The 16,993-nt window shown below is 47.1% G+C and overlaps 1 protein-coding gene across 2 annotated transcripts in view; it reads left to right on the top strand.

Moving 5' to 3' along the window:
- Positions 1–16,993, top strand: part of CSNK1G1 (casein kinase 1 gamma 1) — a 101,403-nt gene that overhangs the window by 60,653 nt on the left and 23,757 nt on the right. For both annotated transcript variants that reach the window (XM_077185354.1, XM_054642290.2), the window contains exons 6-7: positions 9,697–9,848; positions 15,480–15,714. In XM_077185354.1, the coding sequence (XP_077041469.1) occupies positions 9,697–9,848; positions 15,480–15,714 (387 nt within the window). The remainder of the gene's footprint in view (positions 1–9,696; positions 9,849–15,479; positions 15,715–16,993) is intronic.

Genomic DNA, 16,993 nt, shown 5'->3' with positions numbered 1-16,993 from the left:
CTTCTGTGTCAGGTGTTGAGCACTGCCTTGACCCAAAGCTCTTTCCCCTTTGGAAGGTGGGTGCTGGATTTAGTGGGATCCCTTCCAGTGCAGCAGAGGCATGCTACACACACTGTAGGTTTCTAAGGTGAAACACTGAGCTGTGCCAGGAAAGTCCTGTTATGGAGGGCTGCCCACCTCCCAGACAGGCTCTCCAATGGGTTTGGAATTTGTGTTTTGGAGCTGTGCCCTGCCTGCTATTGAAAAACCTCCTCTCATATCTAAAAGATAAGCCACAGGCTCTGCCTGAGTGTGATGGGTCAGGCTGGAGTTCTGAAGTTTTGTGATAATTTTTCTGTCTGAAAGTTCCTACCCGCTCTTACTTGACTCTCTTAAGGTGAAACAGAGATGGTATCTGGAGGCAGGATCTGATTTGGTGCCTCTGAACTTCTGTTGGCAGCAGGTTCTCCTGCCATTAGAGGGAGTGGGAGGTTTTCCCTCAGGCTGGAAGGACTGTGTGGGTAACACTTCCCTACTCATGTGAAAAATCCCTTTTTCCCTCCAATCCTACAGTAGTGATGGGACTGATGGGAGCCAATCTCTTGCTTTGTTGTGGAGAGTTTACCTGATTTGATTCTTACCCATCACTTTCTACTCTGATACTGCTGCAGGGGCAGACCTGCAGAAATCCACCCTCCCAGTGGGACCAGTGGGAGTTCTGGGAGCCCGAGCTGCACCCACAGCTTTGCAGGAAGATCCCAGCACAGCTCTGGGGTGACACATAGGGCAGTGCTGCCAGAAATGGCCCCAGGTTGTCCCAGCACAGTCTGGTGGGAACCTGGCCTTCAGCTGCCTGAGCGAGGCTGAGCATCCTCTTCCTCCTGAGCACCCAGAGGTACATGTCCAATACCACATCTGCTTTATCCAGCTGCATCTGACCCCTGATTTGCCATCCCAGGTAAAAATGCTGCTGGATGCAGGACAAATCCTGCCTGTTATGTGCCAGTTTGGCCCTAGGTCTCTGTGCTGTGCTGGTGACACTGCCTGTGGCCCCTGCTCAGGGCTGTGGCTGCAGCCAGGCTGGCAGAGCCTCCCTGCATTGTCATCATGGAAGTGTCACCCTGTGTGCAGCTGGGCAGGGAGCAGGGAAAAGCTCTGCCTCCAGCCAACAGATCCAATGGAGATGAGCTGAGGAAGAGCAGGAGCCACCTGGGACTTGGTGTGATCAAACCAAAATGGTTCCCTGGGCACCAGAGCAGCAATTCAGCACAAGCAATTTGTTTTTGCTGCTTTTGTGGCATTTTTCATCTGCCCAGAAGTAGCTTCTTCCCTGGCACTGCTTCTGGAGTGAAATTTGAGTGCTGCTGAGCAACCAAGAACTCTTGTTGTTGATTTTTCTCGAGGTTATACCTGTAATGTCATGAACACACATCACTTCATGTGCATAACGTGTTGCTGAGGGGCAGTTCTGATCTCTGCTCCCTGTCACCAGCAACACCACCTGAGGGAATAGCTGGAGCTGTATTAGGGAGGTTTGGGTTGGATATTGGGAAAAGGCTCTTCCCCCAGAGGGTGCTGGGGCACTGAACAGGCTCCCCCCAGGGAATGGTCACAGCCCCAGGGCTGCCACAGCTCAGGAGTGTTTGGACAATGCTCTCAGGCACAGGGTGGGATTGTTGGGTGTCTGTGCAGGGACAGGACTTGGACTTGTTGGTTCTTGTAAGTCCCTTCCAGCACAGGATATTCCATGATTCTATGAATTTTTTCTCAAAAGAAAAGAAAATTACCAAGGGACCCCATGATTTCATCTCAACTCCCTCTCAGCAGGTAGGGCTGAGCAATTGCACAGCAAAGGAAAACTGATCAGGAGCAACTTCCAATTGCTCCTTGGATTTTTATTTTCTTTTCTTTTTTTTTTTTTTTCTTTTTTTTTTTTTTTTTGAGGGGGAAGGAGGGAATTTGTTTCTTTGTTGGTTTCTTTCTCTCTTTTTGGTTGGGTTTTTCTGGGTGTTCTTAAACAGCAGAGCCCAGTTGGCCACCCAGATGTGCTCTGCAGAGCTCACACAGGTATGTGACCTGCAGTGGAGCAGAGTCACAGAATTGTTTAGGTTGGAAAAGAATCCTTCTCAAACCATCATGTCCAACCACACCCCAGCACTGACAAGGCCACCATGACCCCCTGTTCCCAAGTGCCACATCCACGTGGCTCTTAAATCCCTCCAGGAATGTTATTGAGTGGCTCCACCACTGCCCTGGGCAGTTCCAGTGGTTTTCTTTCATCCTTGTCCTTGTATTGCAGGTGTGTGGGAAAAGGTAATAAGGATAGAACTTAGCTAGAACTTTTTTGGATGGTTTAAAATAACTCTTCTAAAATTATTTACTTGTTTTATCCTTCTTTTGAGGTGTAGTTCTATGTGCCAGCTGCCATCATCACTGGAGCAACATGTTGTATTGGATACAAAATCCAACAGTAACGTGGAGATTTGAATGCAGCTATTTCCCCCAAGCCCTAGAAATGTGAATTCAGTCTTTTGAAACTTGAGAAAAAAACAATTTATTGTGCTGTGCTTTACTCTTCTGTGTTTGTCAAGAATAGAAACAGTTTCACTTGACTAATTTAGTTGTTAGAGCTAAGAGACTGCCTGTGAATGGGTGTTTCTGGGTAAATTTCCCAGATTTTGAAAGTTTTCCTGCATTTGACCTTTCCAGATAGGGTTGATTCTCCTGCCAACCTTTTTTTATCTTTATGAATACAAATATGAATGTCTCCTTGGTACCCCCTCTTCAAGTACTTCTTGCTTTGTGGATGTGAAGAGCTGTTTAATTGAGAGAAGCCATGATGTCAGGAAACCAGCTTGTACCACTCAAGGAAGATGAAATGCCACCCTGTTCTAATAACACAACGATCCTGAGATTTGTTTTTCTGCAGTTGAAGTAAAAATCAAATTGTTTGGATTTTTACCAGCATCAAGAACAAATATGTTCTTCCTTCTGTCCTTCCCGGGTCTGTTTTTCTCCTGTTCCTTTTCCCCTACCTTTTCTTTTTGTAGATTCAAATATTACCAAAATGAAACAAAGCACAGCAGGGTTTAAATCCATCCTGCATAATCTGAGATGAGCTGGAGTGAGGCTGGAGTCTTGGAGTCCACATGGAACTGCCAGGAGATGACAGCAGCTCTGTCTCCTCCCAGCTCATACACAGCTGTTGTCGTCTCTTCCCATGAAAAGCTCAGCTCTCTCTGCCATCATCAGGGGAGAAGGTGTTGATCCAGTACCTTCCTGTGGCTTTCCCATCCCTGGAAGTGTTCCAGGCCAGGTTGGATGGGTCTTGGAGCAACCTGAAAGGTGTCCCTGCCCATGGCAGCTTTGAGGTCCCTTCCAGCTTCTGATGTTCTCCTTTGAGTTATTTCCTCTCGGGTTCAGAGAGTGTTTGAGCTGTGCCTTTTCCAGGTCCAAGGCCAGGAGCAGGGCCTTGCTCTGCCTCTCCTCCTCCTCACCCACTGATGGGCTAAAGCAGAATGTTCTGCTGCAGAAATTCCTGCTAGGCAGTGGTGCAAGAGCATTCAGCACTGCTAGGAGAAGTGATTTATTGCCCAGACAAAGCAGGGAAAAGATGCTGTGAGAAGCTGGCAGCAGAGCTGAGTGTCTGGCAGCAGCTGGAGCAAACAGCAGGAGGATTTTCAGAGACAGGAGATGTGTGAGGGGTCTGGACAGGTCTGGCTGCTGTTCACCTTGTTCAGGTGAGTGAGAAAGAACTAAAGTTAAATGTTGGGCTCTCAAACCACAGTATCAGAGCTCAAGAGAGCAAGGGAAATGTTCAGGAGCTTTACAGGCTGGAAGCACTCACAGCATGGTGGTGCTCTCTGTGGATCACCATTGGAGCTGCCTTCCTCCAGATCCTCCAACCCCTCTTCTCCATGTGGATGTTTCTGTGTGTGGTTTTTGGATCAGACCCCTGTTTTTAGGTTCTTTCCCTAATCTTACGCCAGTTCAAGGTTTGTGAAGCCTAGGAGTGGTTGGTGAGATTGTGGCAGACCTTTTCCACCACCTCTTTTTCCACCTGCAGGTGAGCTGGTGCTGGAGTCACAAATTGCATTTTCTGCTTGTTTTCCTTCACATCTCAACTGCTGTTTCTCAAACAAGAGAAAACACTCAATCACCCACAATCTCTGTGCTTCCCTAAGCTCCTCCAGGGAAGATTGAAGGTGAAGGACTGTATTATAAAGCTTTTGCAGCTGTACTTTGAAGGAAGTTATCTCTGAAAGCCACCCAATCAAATGTATAAAAGACCCTTAGGACCAAGTTATTCCCAGTAACAAGTCCAATCTCAACTTTTCTCCCATCTTTCTATTTTTGAAGCAGACTATTCCAAAATCTGAAGGGCAGGATGAGTCTTTTTACTTGCAGCTCACAGAAATAACCTGTTAACTAATGTGCTCAGGTAGATTTACATGGGACATGTTTGAAGACATTAAAAGCTGAGATCTTGGCCCAGTCAATGTTGATCACAAATCTTCTCTTTCAGCCAGGATTTTATTCCGATTTGAAAATTAAGAGAAGGGTAGATCCTCATTAGTGTAATCAGCTTAAATGGGTTGACTACTCTAAAGCAATTTGTTTAATTTGTTTGGAACATGTTTAATTTTAGCTATAGATATTCAGCCCTCTCACAGTTGCTATTTATGGTGTTCATCGTGTAATTTTGTGTTCTGTGATTTGTAAAAATAAACTTTCTGCTCTGAATGAGAATTTTGTGACAATCTACGGCCCATTCATCAGAGCCTCTTTAAAACCACACAGAACTTTCTGTGCACTGATGCTTCTGGTGTGTGTGTCTGCATCTCTTTCAGTGAGAAGGAGTTCTTGCTGCCCACACAGAGCGTGGGTTTGCATTAAGCATCAGCTTTTTGCTGGCCTTGGATTCCTCCCCGCTCTGGGTGTGGAATTTGGGGCTCTTCAGCAGTGTCTCCCCTCTGCAATAGAGCTCAGTGTCAAAACCTGCATGAGGAGAGGGTCTGAATCCTTCTGAAATTCTTGAAATTGAGGACATCAGCTTCTCTATTTGGCTACACCTCATTGAAGGGCAGTGGAAAACAACTCCCCATGGGAGCAAAAGCCATGGGTGGTTCTGAAACTGCTGGTATTGATCACAAGCTCTGGATGTTTCCTGGTGATTCGCTGTACAGGGATGTGGCACTTGTCCCTCCATTGATGTAGATGCCAGGTGCATCTTCCTGCACTTACTCCCTCATTCCTCCTTGGATGTATTTTACTTGCTGTTGATGAAGTTTATTCATAGCCTGTCGTGGTGCTCACACAGAGCCTCAGGCTCTTCTGGAGCAGGTGGGTTCTGCTTCCTGTGCCCTCCATGCAGGGCAGGTGCTGCAAACTCTGATTTCCCTCAGGCATAACCTTAGATTGGCATCTCTGCCCATCACCATTTCATAACCAGGCCTGGAAATGGCTTTGGAATGTCTCTGTGCCTGAACCAGTGTGGTTTTTTTGGAGTATGTTGGATGTCTGAGGAGTTTTGTGGCCATTAGTCATGCTGTAAAAGATATGGCAGCAAGATAGCATTACTCAAATCATCCAGGGCATTGATCTTGTGGTGGAAGTTCCTGGAAGATGTTGCTCCAGGTGTTAATCCAGCTCAGATGAAGCTCTCTGGAAGAGCTGTGATCCTGCTCTTTGTTACTGTTCCCATTCTTGGTTCAAGCCAAGTGGTTTTTTGGGTTGATCCAACATATTGCTCAGCCTCAGAGCATGAGGAGGGATGGGAAAGTCCCTTTTGGTGGCAGCCCAGAGCAGTGAGAGTTTAGCATCCCCAGAAAGCCAAGGCCAGTCTCAGGAGTGTGGGGGAATCAAAGTCTTGAGTTTTTGGCTTTGATGTCTGCATTTGCTCTCATTCCAGCAGTGATGCTTTAATCTACAAAATGCTTTGCTAGGTTTTCGCTGTGCTCAGCTTGAATTTCTTCCAAGACATCACTCTGCTGAAATAGCAGAATTTGCCTGTGGATTCCGGTGCAGCAATCAGTCTGTGTTTATTGGGGTGATAAACTTCCTGTGAGAGTGAGGGTGGAGTGGGCCCTTTTCCATGTAGCTGAGCCAAATCACTCAGCAGCGAGACCAAAGCCGTTAAGCAAATTGAGATGATTTCTGCTTGCAGCAGTCTCTGCTGTAATAAACTGGTTTCCCTCCAAAGGAGAACCTGCACATATCATGCCTGTATTTTCTTCCCTTAGTGGATTGCTCTTGTTTGATACCATGGAGAAATTCCTACTTCTGATGTGATTTCATGCATTAATTGAATTAAACAGATCCTGGTCTGTACTTCAAGTGTTGAGTTGTACCTTTGAATCCTCAGTGTGAGACTCTGCTCTGCTGGTGGCTTTTCATCTCTCTGAATTCAGAGCTGCTCACCTACAGCATGACACCATGGCTTTGTGTGACCTTTCCAGTCCTCTCCCACTGCGATAACTTTCCATTAAAAACCTCAACTCCAACTGCCTTTTTCCTCCATCAATCTCTTTAGTTGGCAACATCCTTCTTAAGTATTTACAGATCTGCTGGTAATATTTATGGAGTTCCTGTGGTTCACTGTGACAATGGACTCAGCACCAGGACACAATGCTTTTGGCTGAAATAGAGCCAAGCTACGTCATAAATTATGCAGATGGGCTGTGACAAAATCAAATTTTATGCAGATTTTTTTAGGCTGACTCTTTTTACTGTTCAGAATGGCTCTGGAGCTGGCGCTATCTCAAGTTTCATCCAGTTTTATCCGCCAACACACCCTTTAATGTGTACATCAAGTTCATCTTTCGAGCTTTTCCTCTTCCCAAAAAGATGGTGAACGTTGAGTTGAGCTTGAGTGAGCTGAGGATGTGTTATGCTGAGTCCCTCCCAACTTTATTTCCATAACTGGTGTGGAGCTGAGGATCCTTGGTATGGGCTGGGAGCTCCACAGGGCTCATCAGTGATGCTGCTTTGGATCCAGGATACAGCAGTGCAGCCTGGCTCTGGAATTCAGAGGGATGTTACAGCAGCTTTATCCTGGCAAAGGCAAGAGGGAAGTCCTTGACTGCAGAGCTGGCAGTCAGAGAAAACCCTCAGGGAAAAATCGAACCCTAAAGATATGCCTGAAGCCAGTGATATCTCCTGTATTCTGACATTTAGGATGCTTTTTTTATGTTCTTCACTAAGGCCTCACTTTGCTAGAGCTCCCACAGAAAGCAGAGCTTTCCTGAGGGTTTAAGACAAAGAGGGTATCCCAAGCTCTGGGCTGTAAGCTCTGAGTAGGTAAAGCTGCAGGAATTGGGATCCCAGAGAGCACTAAGTAGTGTTGCTTCCTTCCCTACATGAAATCCCCACCTTTTGGGTCTTGCTGCAATCTGTCTTTCTGGGTCTTATGCCCAGTAGAAAATTCATTCTGATTGCAATGCTTATCCCTTACCAAGTGAGGCTGTAAATGTTCTCATATTCTCCTGGGAATATTAATATTAAATGGGATCCTTCACCTTCTTTAAGAGCCTTTCTACAATTTTATTCTCCTGCATGCCTTAGTTATCAGAGTCCTAACCCTAATTCCTTCCTCAGTTCCACTATTTGAGACTTACAGAAATTGTGGTAGAGGTACTCATTGTCTGTCTGTATCTAGAATCTATAATGGGCTCAGGTTTAAACTTTGCATAAAATATTCTGTTGCTCTCTTCTTCTCTATTATTATTCTATTATTCTCTAAAAAATAGAGATGCTTATCTTGGTGTTAGAGGTGACTTTGTAGGTAAGTCCTCATCAGACTTCACTGAAAACCCAGTGGTTCACCGTGAGTCACTTCATGAGCTGTTGCAATTATTCCAGCCTTCAGCACTAGGCTGATGACATTAAATTGCCATTTGTGTTGATTTGGGGATATTTGAAAGCATCTTGGAGCTGCCTGGATCATATCCCGTCATTGTTTGGCTTTCTGAATTGCTTCTGCATCAAACCATCCTGTGTTCCTTGAGGATTTAATGAGTGTGACTGCTTCCTGAAGCATGGAGCTCTGTTAGGAGCAGCAGCCTCCCAAACCCAGGTTGGGTCAGTGTTTTACATGGGACACAAAACACTGGTTAGGCAGGGAATTCCTGCAATGCTCTGTAATGTCCCATTAATGCATCCTGCTGACAGATTCCCTGAGCATGTGAATTAATGAGATTAAAACCCTCCTCAGGTAATCTTTGTCAAACTGCAATTAGTTCTTTTGGAGCAGGACTTGGGAGCACAAGTTCTGTGATATTTACAGTTTGGTGATCTCAGTGCTGCTTTGTTATGTTGTTGGCAGGTTGCAGAGTTCCAAGTGCCATTGGGTGGATTAGCAGGGTTTGCCTAAATCTGGAGTAGGACATGCACTTGTTGTGTTGCTGACATTCTCTCCAGCCTGGAATGTTTCACTGCCTGAGCATCTCACAACAAACTCTGCACTTAATTAGTCAAGTATTTTGCTATATCTAACATTGATCACTTATGCAAATCCAGGTGCATGCCTGCACTTGTTTAAAACGTGCCATAAAATTAGTAATCACAGTGCTTTCAGGTCCTGTGCACTATAATTTGTGGATCTCTGTGGGAAAAAACATAGCATTGCTCCCCTTGCTCAGCCTTTATACTGAATACCAGGACACCGAATCTTTGGGCATTCAAACACATATTTTGTTTTGACATGAGACAAAGCCCTGTATTTCAAAATCAAACCTTTCTGTTGTGTTTTGGAGCTGCTTATGAGGTGTAGACTGGAAATACAGAGATATTTAAACATGCTACCCAGCTTGTAGGACACCGAGGGCTGGTGTAGGTGCTGATTAGCAAAATGAGCAGTTGGGCTTGTGCTAAATTCCTCCTGTATGGGCTGCTGTGGTTTCCTTTTTGACTCTAAGGTAATTCCAGGAGTGCTGTGCAGCTCTCTGAGTCTTCCAACATCAAGGCTGTTTTTTTTCCCTCTCCTTCTGATGCCTTTCAGAAAGCTGATCCACCCAAAAATCCCCTGCCAGCTGAGTATCAACACTGCACTCCCACAGAGCAGTCTGTTGGGTGGGAAGATGGGCTCTGGCTCCTACCAGTTCAATGTTGATAGTTGTGTTGTGTGCACATATGCTAATGACCATGATCACCTATTTTTGTGTGGTGATTGGTCAAAATTTAAAACTTTTCCCTATTTTATAGGAAAAGGGTTTTTTCCTTTTCACTGAGTGTAAACTTTGTGTAAGGTTGTGCTGAAAAACAAGGGCTGGGTGCTATTTTGGTGACAAAGCAGCCCTTTTTTGGCCATGCTTCATTTTCTCCAAGGATTGTTATCTTCCTAACTGCTCCAGCAAGTGCCAGCCCACATCTGGAGCTGTTCCCTGCCTGGTTTTTAGTGGAACACAGGGAACTTTGTGTCTTGTTCCCTAAATCCAAGCCTTTAAGCTGCCAAAGCTCGATGCTTTGAGGTGGACTTGTTAATTGCTCTGAAATCCCTTTTGTCTGTGCAGGGGTGTAGCTGAGCAGAGCCTGCACTGCTCAGGTTTGGCCTTTGGTTCAGTCACAGTTTGTGCTGGGATTTATTTCCTTGCTGGGCAGCAGCAGATAGAACACTCAAGAAGTGACAATAAAACTGCCTAACAAAAGGTGTGCACGCAGGGGGAGGGCAATTATCTTTGTCCCATTGACTGATTCCAGTTCTTTTCCCTATTCTTCCAGCTGAAGGGCTCCCCCAGGTGTATTACTTTGGGCCCTGTGGGAAGTACAATGCCATGGTATTGGAGCTGCTTGGTCCCAGCCTGGAAGATCTGTTTGACCTCTGTGACAGGACCTTCACCCTGAAGACGGTGTTAATGATTGCCATTCAGCTGGTGAGTGATGGCAGGGCCCTGCCCTGGGGTGTCCTGGGGTGTCCTCCCATCCTAGGGTGGGCACAGTGCAAGGTTCAGGGCAGAGAGAATCTGCTTCCATCATAGAATCACCAGGTTTGAGTTGGAAAGAACCTTCAAGGATCTAATCCCACCCTCCTTGCCATGGGCAGGGACAACTTCCACTATCCCAGATTGCTCCAAGCCCTATCCAACCTGGACTGGAGCATTTCCAGGCATGGGGCAGCCACAGCTTCTCTGGGAAACCTGTGCCAGAGCCTCCCCAGCCTCACATTCTCCCCAATATCCCATCTAACCCTGTGCTCTGGCAGCAGGAAGCAATTTCCCCTTGTCCTGTCACTCCAATCCCTTGTCCAAGGTCCCTGTCCATCTCTCCTATAAAAGAGAACCTCTCAGGGGTGAGGAGGACTCCTGCCCATGAAGGGAAGGTCGGATGATGTTGATGAGGAGCTGGCTCCCTGCACAGCAGAACCAGTGCAGCTGGATTCCTACGGACTCACATCCCCTACACGCCCCCGCCCCGTGCCTGCCCCAGCTCCCTCCCTTCCCTCTCTTTGGACATCCCAGGAACATCTCATTTGTCACCCACTCCGTGGGACACACAGAGCACAGCACCCTCCCACACCAGTTCTGCTGGTTTGGTGCTACTGGGCTGCCCATAGACTGAAACCTCACGGGGCAGTGGGAGCTGAGCCCTCCTCAGCCAAAATAGCAGCATTTGAGAGCTCTGCTTTTGTCAAATGTGCTCAAAAATTTGGTCAATCAAATGGGTTTAAATTCCAGACACTTGGAATAGAATAGTTCTATGGGCAACAAAACAGAGCCTTTAATGTACCTGAAAAGGAAAGGAAGTCAAGCTGGAAGGGATCCAGGCTTGGATTTGGGTTTGTGTTAAAAGTGAGCAACGTGAAAGCTGAACATACTAAATGTGGTGTGGAAACTTCCACAAGTCAGTGGGGCCAGCCAGTCAGTTTGGCTTTTTTTGGTTTTCAGACTGGCTTGCAGATTCCCAAGTACCTAAATATCTGTAGATATCCAGATCTTGCATAGCTAGGCCTTGGGATCACCCAGATACTCCACAGCAGAGTTGGAATTGTATATTCACACTAATATCTCTGTGGATAGAAGTGTGGTAGGGAAGAGGAGATGTAAGGGATGAGGAACACAATCCTTTCCAGGTAAACTGAAGTTTGACACAGCAGAATCTCAAATGGAAAACTGAGATCAGAACTGCAGAAGTTTGAACAGCACCTGCCTGGTACTGAGGCCTCCCCAGCAAAGCAGTCAAGTTCTCTTGGTTTTGAGTGTTTCTTTATCAATGGAAAACCAATTTATAGTATTGGCTTTGATTAAATCAAGTGGCAACAGCTGGCAAAGCCTCAGATGCAGCTTGTGTGACCTTTGGAGGGAAAATATAAAGATGTAAATTCATACCCAAGGGACTGCTGGGGAAATCAAGACTGTCACAGCCATGGCTGCTGCCTTCTGCTGTGTCCTGGGGCTGCAGCTCAGCTCTGGGCTTGGATGTTCTCCACTGGCATCACCTGTTGATCTTGTGGCCAGGCTGCAGCTCAGCAGGGCACTGGTGCCAGGTGGAAAACACGTGCAGGGGGACAGCAAAAGCAGCTGGAAATGGAGGAGCTGATGTTCTCTCTCAGGATCAGGTGCTCCTCTGGCCACGGGGAGATGCTGTAGGGCTTTCTCAGTCTCCTCAGGGCAGGTTACATGAGTTGCCAGCTTGGAGTGTGCACATCTAAGGGGACAGATCAGACATGCTCAGGTGTGCCCCATCACCTGGCCCTGGGAGAAGTGTTTTCCAGAGGGGCTGGCACTTACTGCACAAATGAAATGAAAACTCTTTACTCTAGCCACAAGGATTTAGGGAAAATCTTTCTCCCACACTAAATGATTGCAGTCACTGTGTCACACTCCTTTGTGAGACACCTAGAAAGGAAAGCTGGACTCTCAAACTCCTTGGGCTCACATCCATGAATTACATTTCATTCCTGCTTCTGAGTGGCCAAGTCTGCTTAAGCTGTAATTCTAGCCATGGGCATTTGTCCCCATCTTTCTCCTCATACTTAGGATGATCCACATGTCTGTAGGAGCATCCAGTCCTGTGGTCAGTTTTTAAGCAGAGGCATCCTGGAAAGATATTTTTGATACATATTTCTGCTTGGCTGGTGTGAATGAGCTTGACAGGCTGCAGCATCTCAGGGCTGGGGTGGATCCTTTCCAGATGTTAGAAGAAAGAGGAGTTTCTCTAGGAAAAACAAGGGCAATGTCTCTTAAGAAGTGCCACGTGGGATTACAGGAGAATTCAAACATAGTTTTACATTAGGAAGGCTCTCCTGGCTGAGGGCAAGAGAGACTGGATGACAATGAGTCTTCAAGGAAGGCAGCCTGTTTGGGAATTGCTCAGATTCAAACTGCTTCCTCCATACTCCACATGCAGCTGAAGACATCCAGTAGATCACATCCAGTGGCTGAAACTCCTGAACAAAGCCCAGCTTGGCAATTAAAATGTGGTCACTATGTCAGTCCCCACAGCCCATAAGTCAGGAGAGAATGTTTTTTTATTCATACTTCTGTTTTTCACTCTTGGCCAAGCCCAGCCTGTACAAAGCTCACTGACAGCTTACAGCAAGGTCTGTTGTGCCACCAGGTACTGGAAAAATACTCTGGATGTGATCTGGACTGAGTTGTGGCAGGATGTTTTTCTACCAGTGACCATCAAAATTGCCTTTGAACAAGATTAATTTCATTCTCTGCTGATTTGATCTATATTTAAGCAGCTGATGTGTGGAAGAAGGGCTCAAATTGATCAGGAAGGTCTAGAGATGGAACTGCTGTCAAGATCAGTCTCTTAAGAGTTACCTTTCTGGGATAAGAGGGTTTGTTACACTTGCTGCCTTGGCAGGAGGAAGGCACACGAAAGCACGGGTTTCTTTGGCACCTGCTAAATGTCACAATATCCTCTCATTTCTCCACCACAGCACAGGGGTCCTCCTGTGTGCCAAGGGATTCTCCCCCCTCCTAAAGGTTTCTCTGACATCTGAAATGGAAATTTATGACTCCAATGATGGACTCAGCCAGCCGTGGCCATGGAAATCCCTCTGTAATTCACAGTCTTCCATCTACCCCAGTGCTCCCCTGCTTGCTGTTTTTCCAGTGTCAGAGCAATTCCAAGTTAGTCCCAGTTCCTGGAGTGGTTTCTCTGCCTCTAAAAGAATTAATTCAAAGTGTTTTGAGCCTGTAGTTCAAACCCAAAGGAGCAGGCACCTGTGCATCCAGCACATTTCTGGAGTGGGAGCTCCACCTCCCCTCTTCATCTGCCGGGGTTGGTGCTGAGGTTGTGCCCCAGCACTGCTGCTCTTGTGTGCTCAGGCAGAGCCTGCAAGGGAGATGCAGCCCAGACACTCCACATCACAGCAGCCACCAGCAGGGACAGTGGCTTGTCAGGCTGAATAAAGCATGGAAGCTACTCCAAGAAACATCTTTTTGACTCGGGGAGTGTCTTTCAGCTGCCATGGCTGAGCAAAGCTCTCCAGCATGAAGTGTCCAGGCAGGTGGAAGTAAAAAAGGAATATGAAAGACCCCACAGCAGCTCTGTGTGTGTGTGTGTGTGTGTGTGTGTGGTGGAAGCAAAAAAGGCAGGTGGGAGGAAAAAAGGCAGGAAAATAAGTACCCTTGATTGCTGCTGGAACATAATGGCTCACCTGACACCTCAGCTGTCCAGGTTGTTGTCCTGCCTGCTGCAACTTGCAGAGAGTTTTTAAAGAAGAAAAAAAATGGGCCTTTTTCAGGCTCTCTAATTGCTGTTGGGATTTCAACAAGTGAGCTGCTTTGGTAGCAGGAACAAATCAAATGAGCCAGTCAGGCTCCACTTGGAAGCTTGTTATGTGTGGAGAGGCGAGGAAACTCTTTGTTCCACTTTCAAGGGCTGCATCTTCATTTGAATTGCCTCCCAACGTGGCTTTTTGTCTCACGACCTGCTGCTGTGTCCTGTAGGTGATTCAAAGTGTGAAGAATGACTGAAGAGCATCTGCTCTGCTCTGCACCAGCCTGTAATTGATTGGAAATAATGGCTGTTAGCCGTGAAACCCATTTTCTCTGCACACTGGAATCAATCACCGCGTCGAGGGGAGGGAGCGGCAGCACGTGCTGTTCCCTTCTTTGAAGAGTCTTGGAGCAAATTCTGTTTTTTAAGCCTGATTCACCCGCAGCCAGTTTTTTCCTGTCTGCTGCCCTCCCTGTACAGCTGTTTATTTTATAAGGAGGGCTGCCCCCTCCTGCCTGCTCCTTCTTTCCAAGAGGTGGAAATGCAGCAGATTTTCCTTTAAAATAGGATGCATGATAAGGGCCTGGGAGTGTGATGGAGGATCACATGCATGTGGACTTTTAAAACCAGGTGTGGGTCCAAGATCTGTAAAGAGAAAGAGTGTTCTGTGTTTGGCAGCTGGGAGTGTGTGTCTGGATTCAGTGAGAAATGAAGGAGCAGTCGGGGTGTGCCAGCCCAGCGGAGCGAGCAGGGGGTTGGAAGGGCTGATGGGGGGTCCCTGCTGCTGGGCTGGGGCAGAGATGGCTCAGTGAGCCAGAGACTCCGTCCTGCAGAGCTTTCCCAGCAGGATCCACCCAGTGGGGGTGACCAGCTGGTGGCCTCACCCTGGATGTCCCTGTGCTGTCCCTCACAGCGGTGTGGCAGTGACCTCTGGGGACTGAGGCTCGTTAGTGCAAAACTGGGACTTGGTGGAACTTTGCAGAGCTTTCGTAGCATTGCCAGCCCACAAATACCTGGGTGAATCCCAGTAGCCTTTCCAGAGAAGCATCTTGTTTAAGCCACTGTGCCCTTTGGCATGCAGGGCAGCTGCAACCAGGACAGCCATAAATGGGGGTTCTCGTGTGTTCATTTGAAACATATAAAGGCAATTAAAGGTAATAAATTAAATGAAATTGAGAATTATTTTCCTTTGGAATCATCTCCTAAATTCAGGACCCAAGGAGAACTGCTTGACAACACTCCTGCAATATGTTTGTTTTCAAAAGCAATTTTAATGATGATCTTCTGAGTAAGGTGTGTTGTTAGAGGCACCCTGTCACCTCAGAAGTGGGGTTCCTGCCCTTCCACCTTCCCATTCAGTCAGACTTCCAGAAAAACATTAGTCAAAAGCTGAAAAATATTCCAGCTATTCCTAGTTGACAGCAATGAGATTAATTATTATTTTAGTCGGCTTTGAAGATCGTAAAGCTTCTGCCTGCCCAAAAATCCCCCTCCACGAAGAATCTGGCATGTCTAAGACAACATATGGGTCGAGGGAGGAAGGTGGTAAGACACAGAGCAACAGGGGAAGGAGGTGGGCAAGGGAAGAGCTCTTGGTAACCGGTTTAGTATGTTTAAAATCAATACAAAAAGGCTGCTGCAGCTCCCATGGCATCCTGCCAAGAGCTGCATCCCAGTGGTAACGCCTCAGAAACAGCCCTTGCCATTTCCGTGGGAATAAAGCAGGGAGCACAGCATGATAGCCTTGGAAAGGAGGGGATGACACATTCCTCTTCCAGCTCTGCTGGGAGCCAGAGCTCTGCTGACAAGAAGCATTTCCCTCCTTTTTGCAGATCTCTCGGATGGAGTACGTGCATTCCAAGAACCTCATCTACCGCGACGTCAAGCCGGAGAACTTCCTCATCGGCCGGCAGGGCAACAAGAAGGAGCACGTCATCCACATCATAGACTTTGGATTGGCCAAGGAGTACATCGACCCTGAAACCAAAAAACACATTCCCTACAGGGAGCACAAGAGTCTCACTGGAACAGCGAGATACATGTCCATCAACACACACCTTGGCAAAGGTTTGTCTGCGTGGGGGGAGCTTGCAGAGTGCTCTTCAGGCTGGAGCAGCTCTCTGAGGTCACTGAGTCCAACAATTGACCAGCACTGCTGTGTTCACCTCTAAACCGTGTCCCCAAGTGTCACATTCACACATCTTTTGAACACTTCCCAGCATGGTGGCTCCACCACTGCCCTGGGCAGCCTGTTCAATCCTTGACAAACCTCTCAGTGAATTATTTTCTCGAATATCCAACCTAAACCTTCCCTGGTGTTGCTTGAGGCTGTTTCCTCTTGTCCTTTGTTCCTCTGTCCTTTGTTCCCTGGGAGCAGAGCCCAACCCCGCCCCCCTGGCTTCCCTCTCCTGTCAGGGAGTTGTGCAGAGCCAGAAGGTCCCTCCTGAGCCTCCTTTTCTCCAGGCTGAGCCTCCCCAGCACCTTCAGCTGCTCCTGGTGCTGTAGCTCCTTCCCTAGCTCCAGTCCCTTCCCTGGACACATTCCAGCTTGCCATTTGAATCCTGCAGACCTCCCATAGCATTCTGGCTGAGCTCTCTTGTGCCCCTGAAGCTATTTGTGAACCTCCCAATGCCATTTACAGTTGTGTGCCTCTTTTTTTTTTCCTCCCTTCTTTTGAGGAATTGAGCCAGCTGAAATGTTGGAAGCCTCATAATTACAGTTTTTATTAGGAACTAAATAACCGGGAGCAGCCCTGCACTGATAAAAGACAAGCAGGCAGGCAGTGATTGCTTCACTGGATGATAGACAAATAGATTTTTATAGCACAGCACTGTCCCAATGCCTTCCAGTTCCAGGTGTTAGAGTTGGATGTTCCCTGACCTAGTAACTGGTTGGAGAAAATAAATGATTTAAATAACTTTAAACCTGGCTTTCATCTCCTCTCCTCACTGCTTTCTTTCCTAACAGAAGATTGCATTTCTGTGGCTGAAAGGCAAAAAATAACTTATTAAATGTTTATATTCTCTTAAATCCATACAAGCAGTGAGATAATGGAATATTTTCCAGGAGGCCTCCTAGCATGTTGGCTCCCACTTGGAGAGCTCACTGTCTTTGGGGAGTAAGGAGGGATGAGCCTGGTTTCTAATTTTGGAAAGTGAGGAGTCAGGCAGGGATGGAGGAATGGGAGGGTGCAGTGGGAGCAGGGTGGGAAGCTGCTGATGAGGGCGATGTGGAAGGAAGACGTGTTTGTGTTTGAAGTGCACCATGTGCCTTCCTTAGGACCCATCTCCCACAGGATTTCAGCTCCCACCATGGCTCATGCAGGGGAAGGGTCCAAATCAGTTTT

Source organism: Agelaius phoeniceus, chromosome 13 (genome assembly GCF_051311805.1).
Source record: "Agelaius phoeniceus isolate bAgePho1 chromosome 13, bAgePho1.hap1, whole genome shotgun sequence".
In the NCBI taxonomy this organism is placed as follows: Eukaryota; Metazoa; Chordata; class Aves; order Passeriformes; family Icteridae; genus Agelaius; species Agelaius phoeniceus.
Note: the sequence above shows the minus strand (reverse complement) of the source record. Positions and strands in the feature narration are given on the sequence as shown.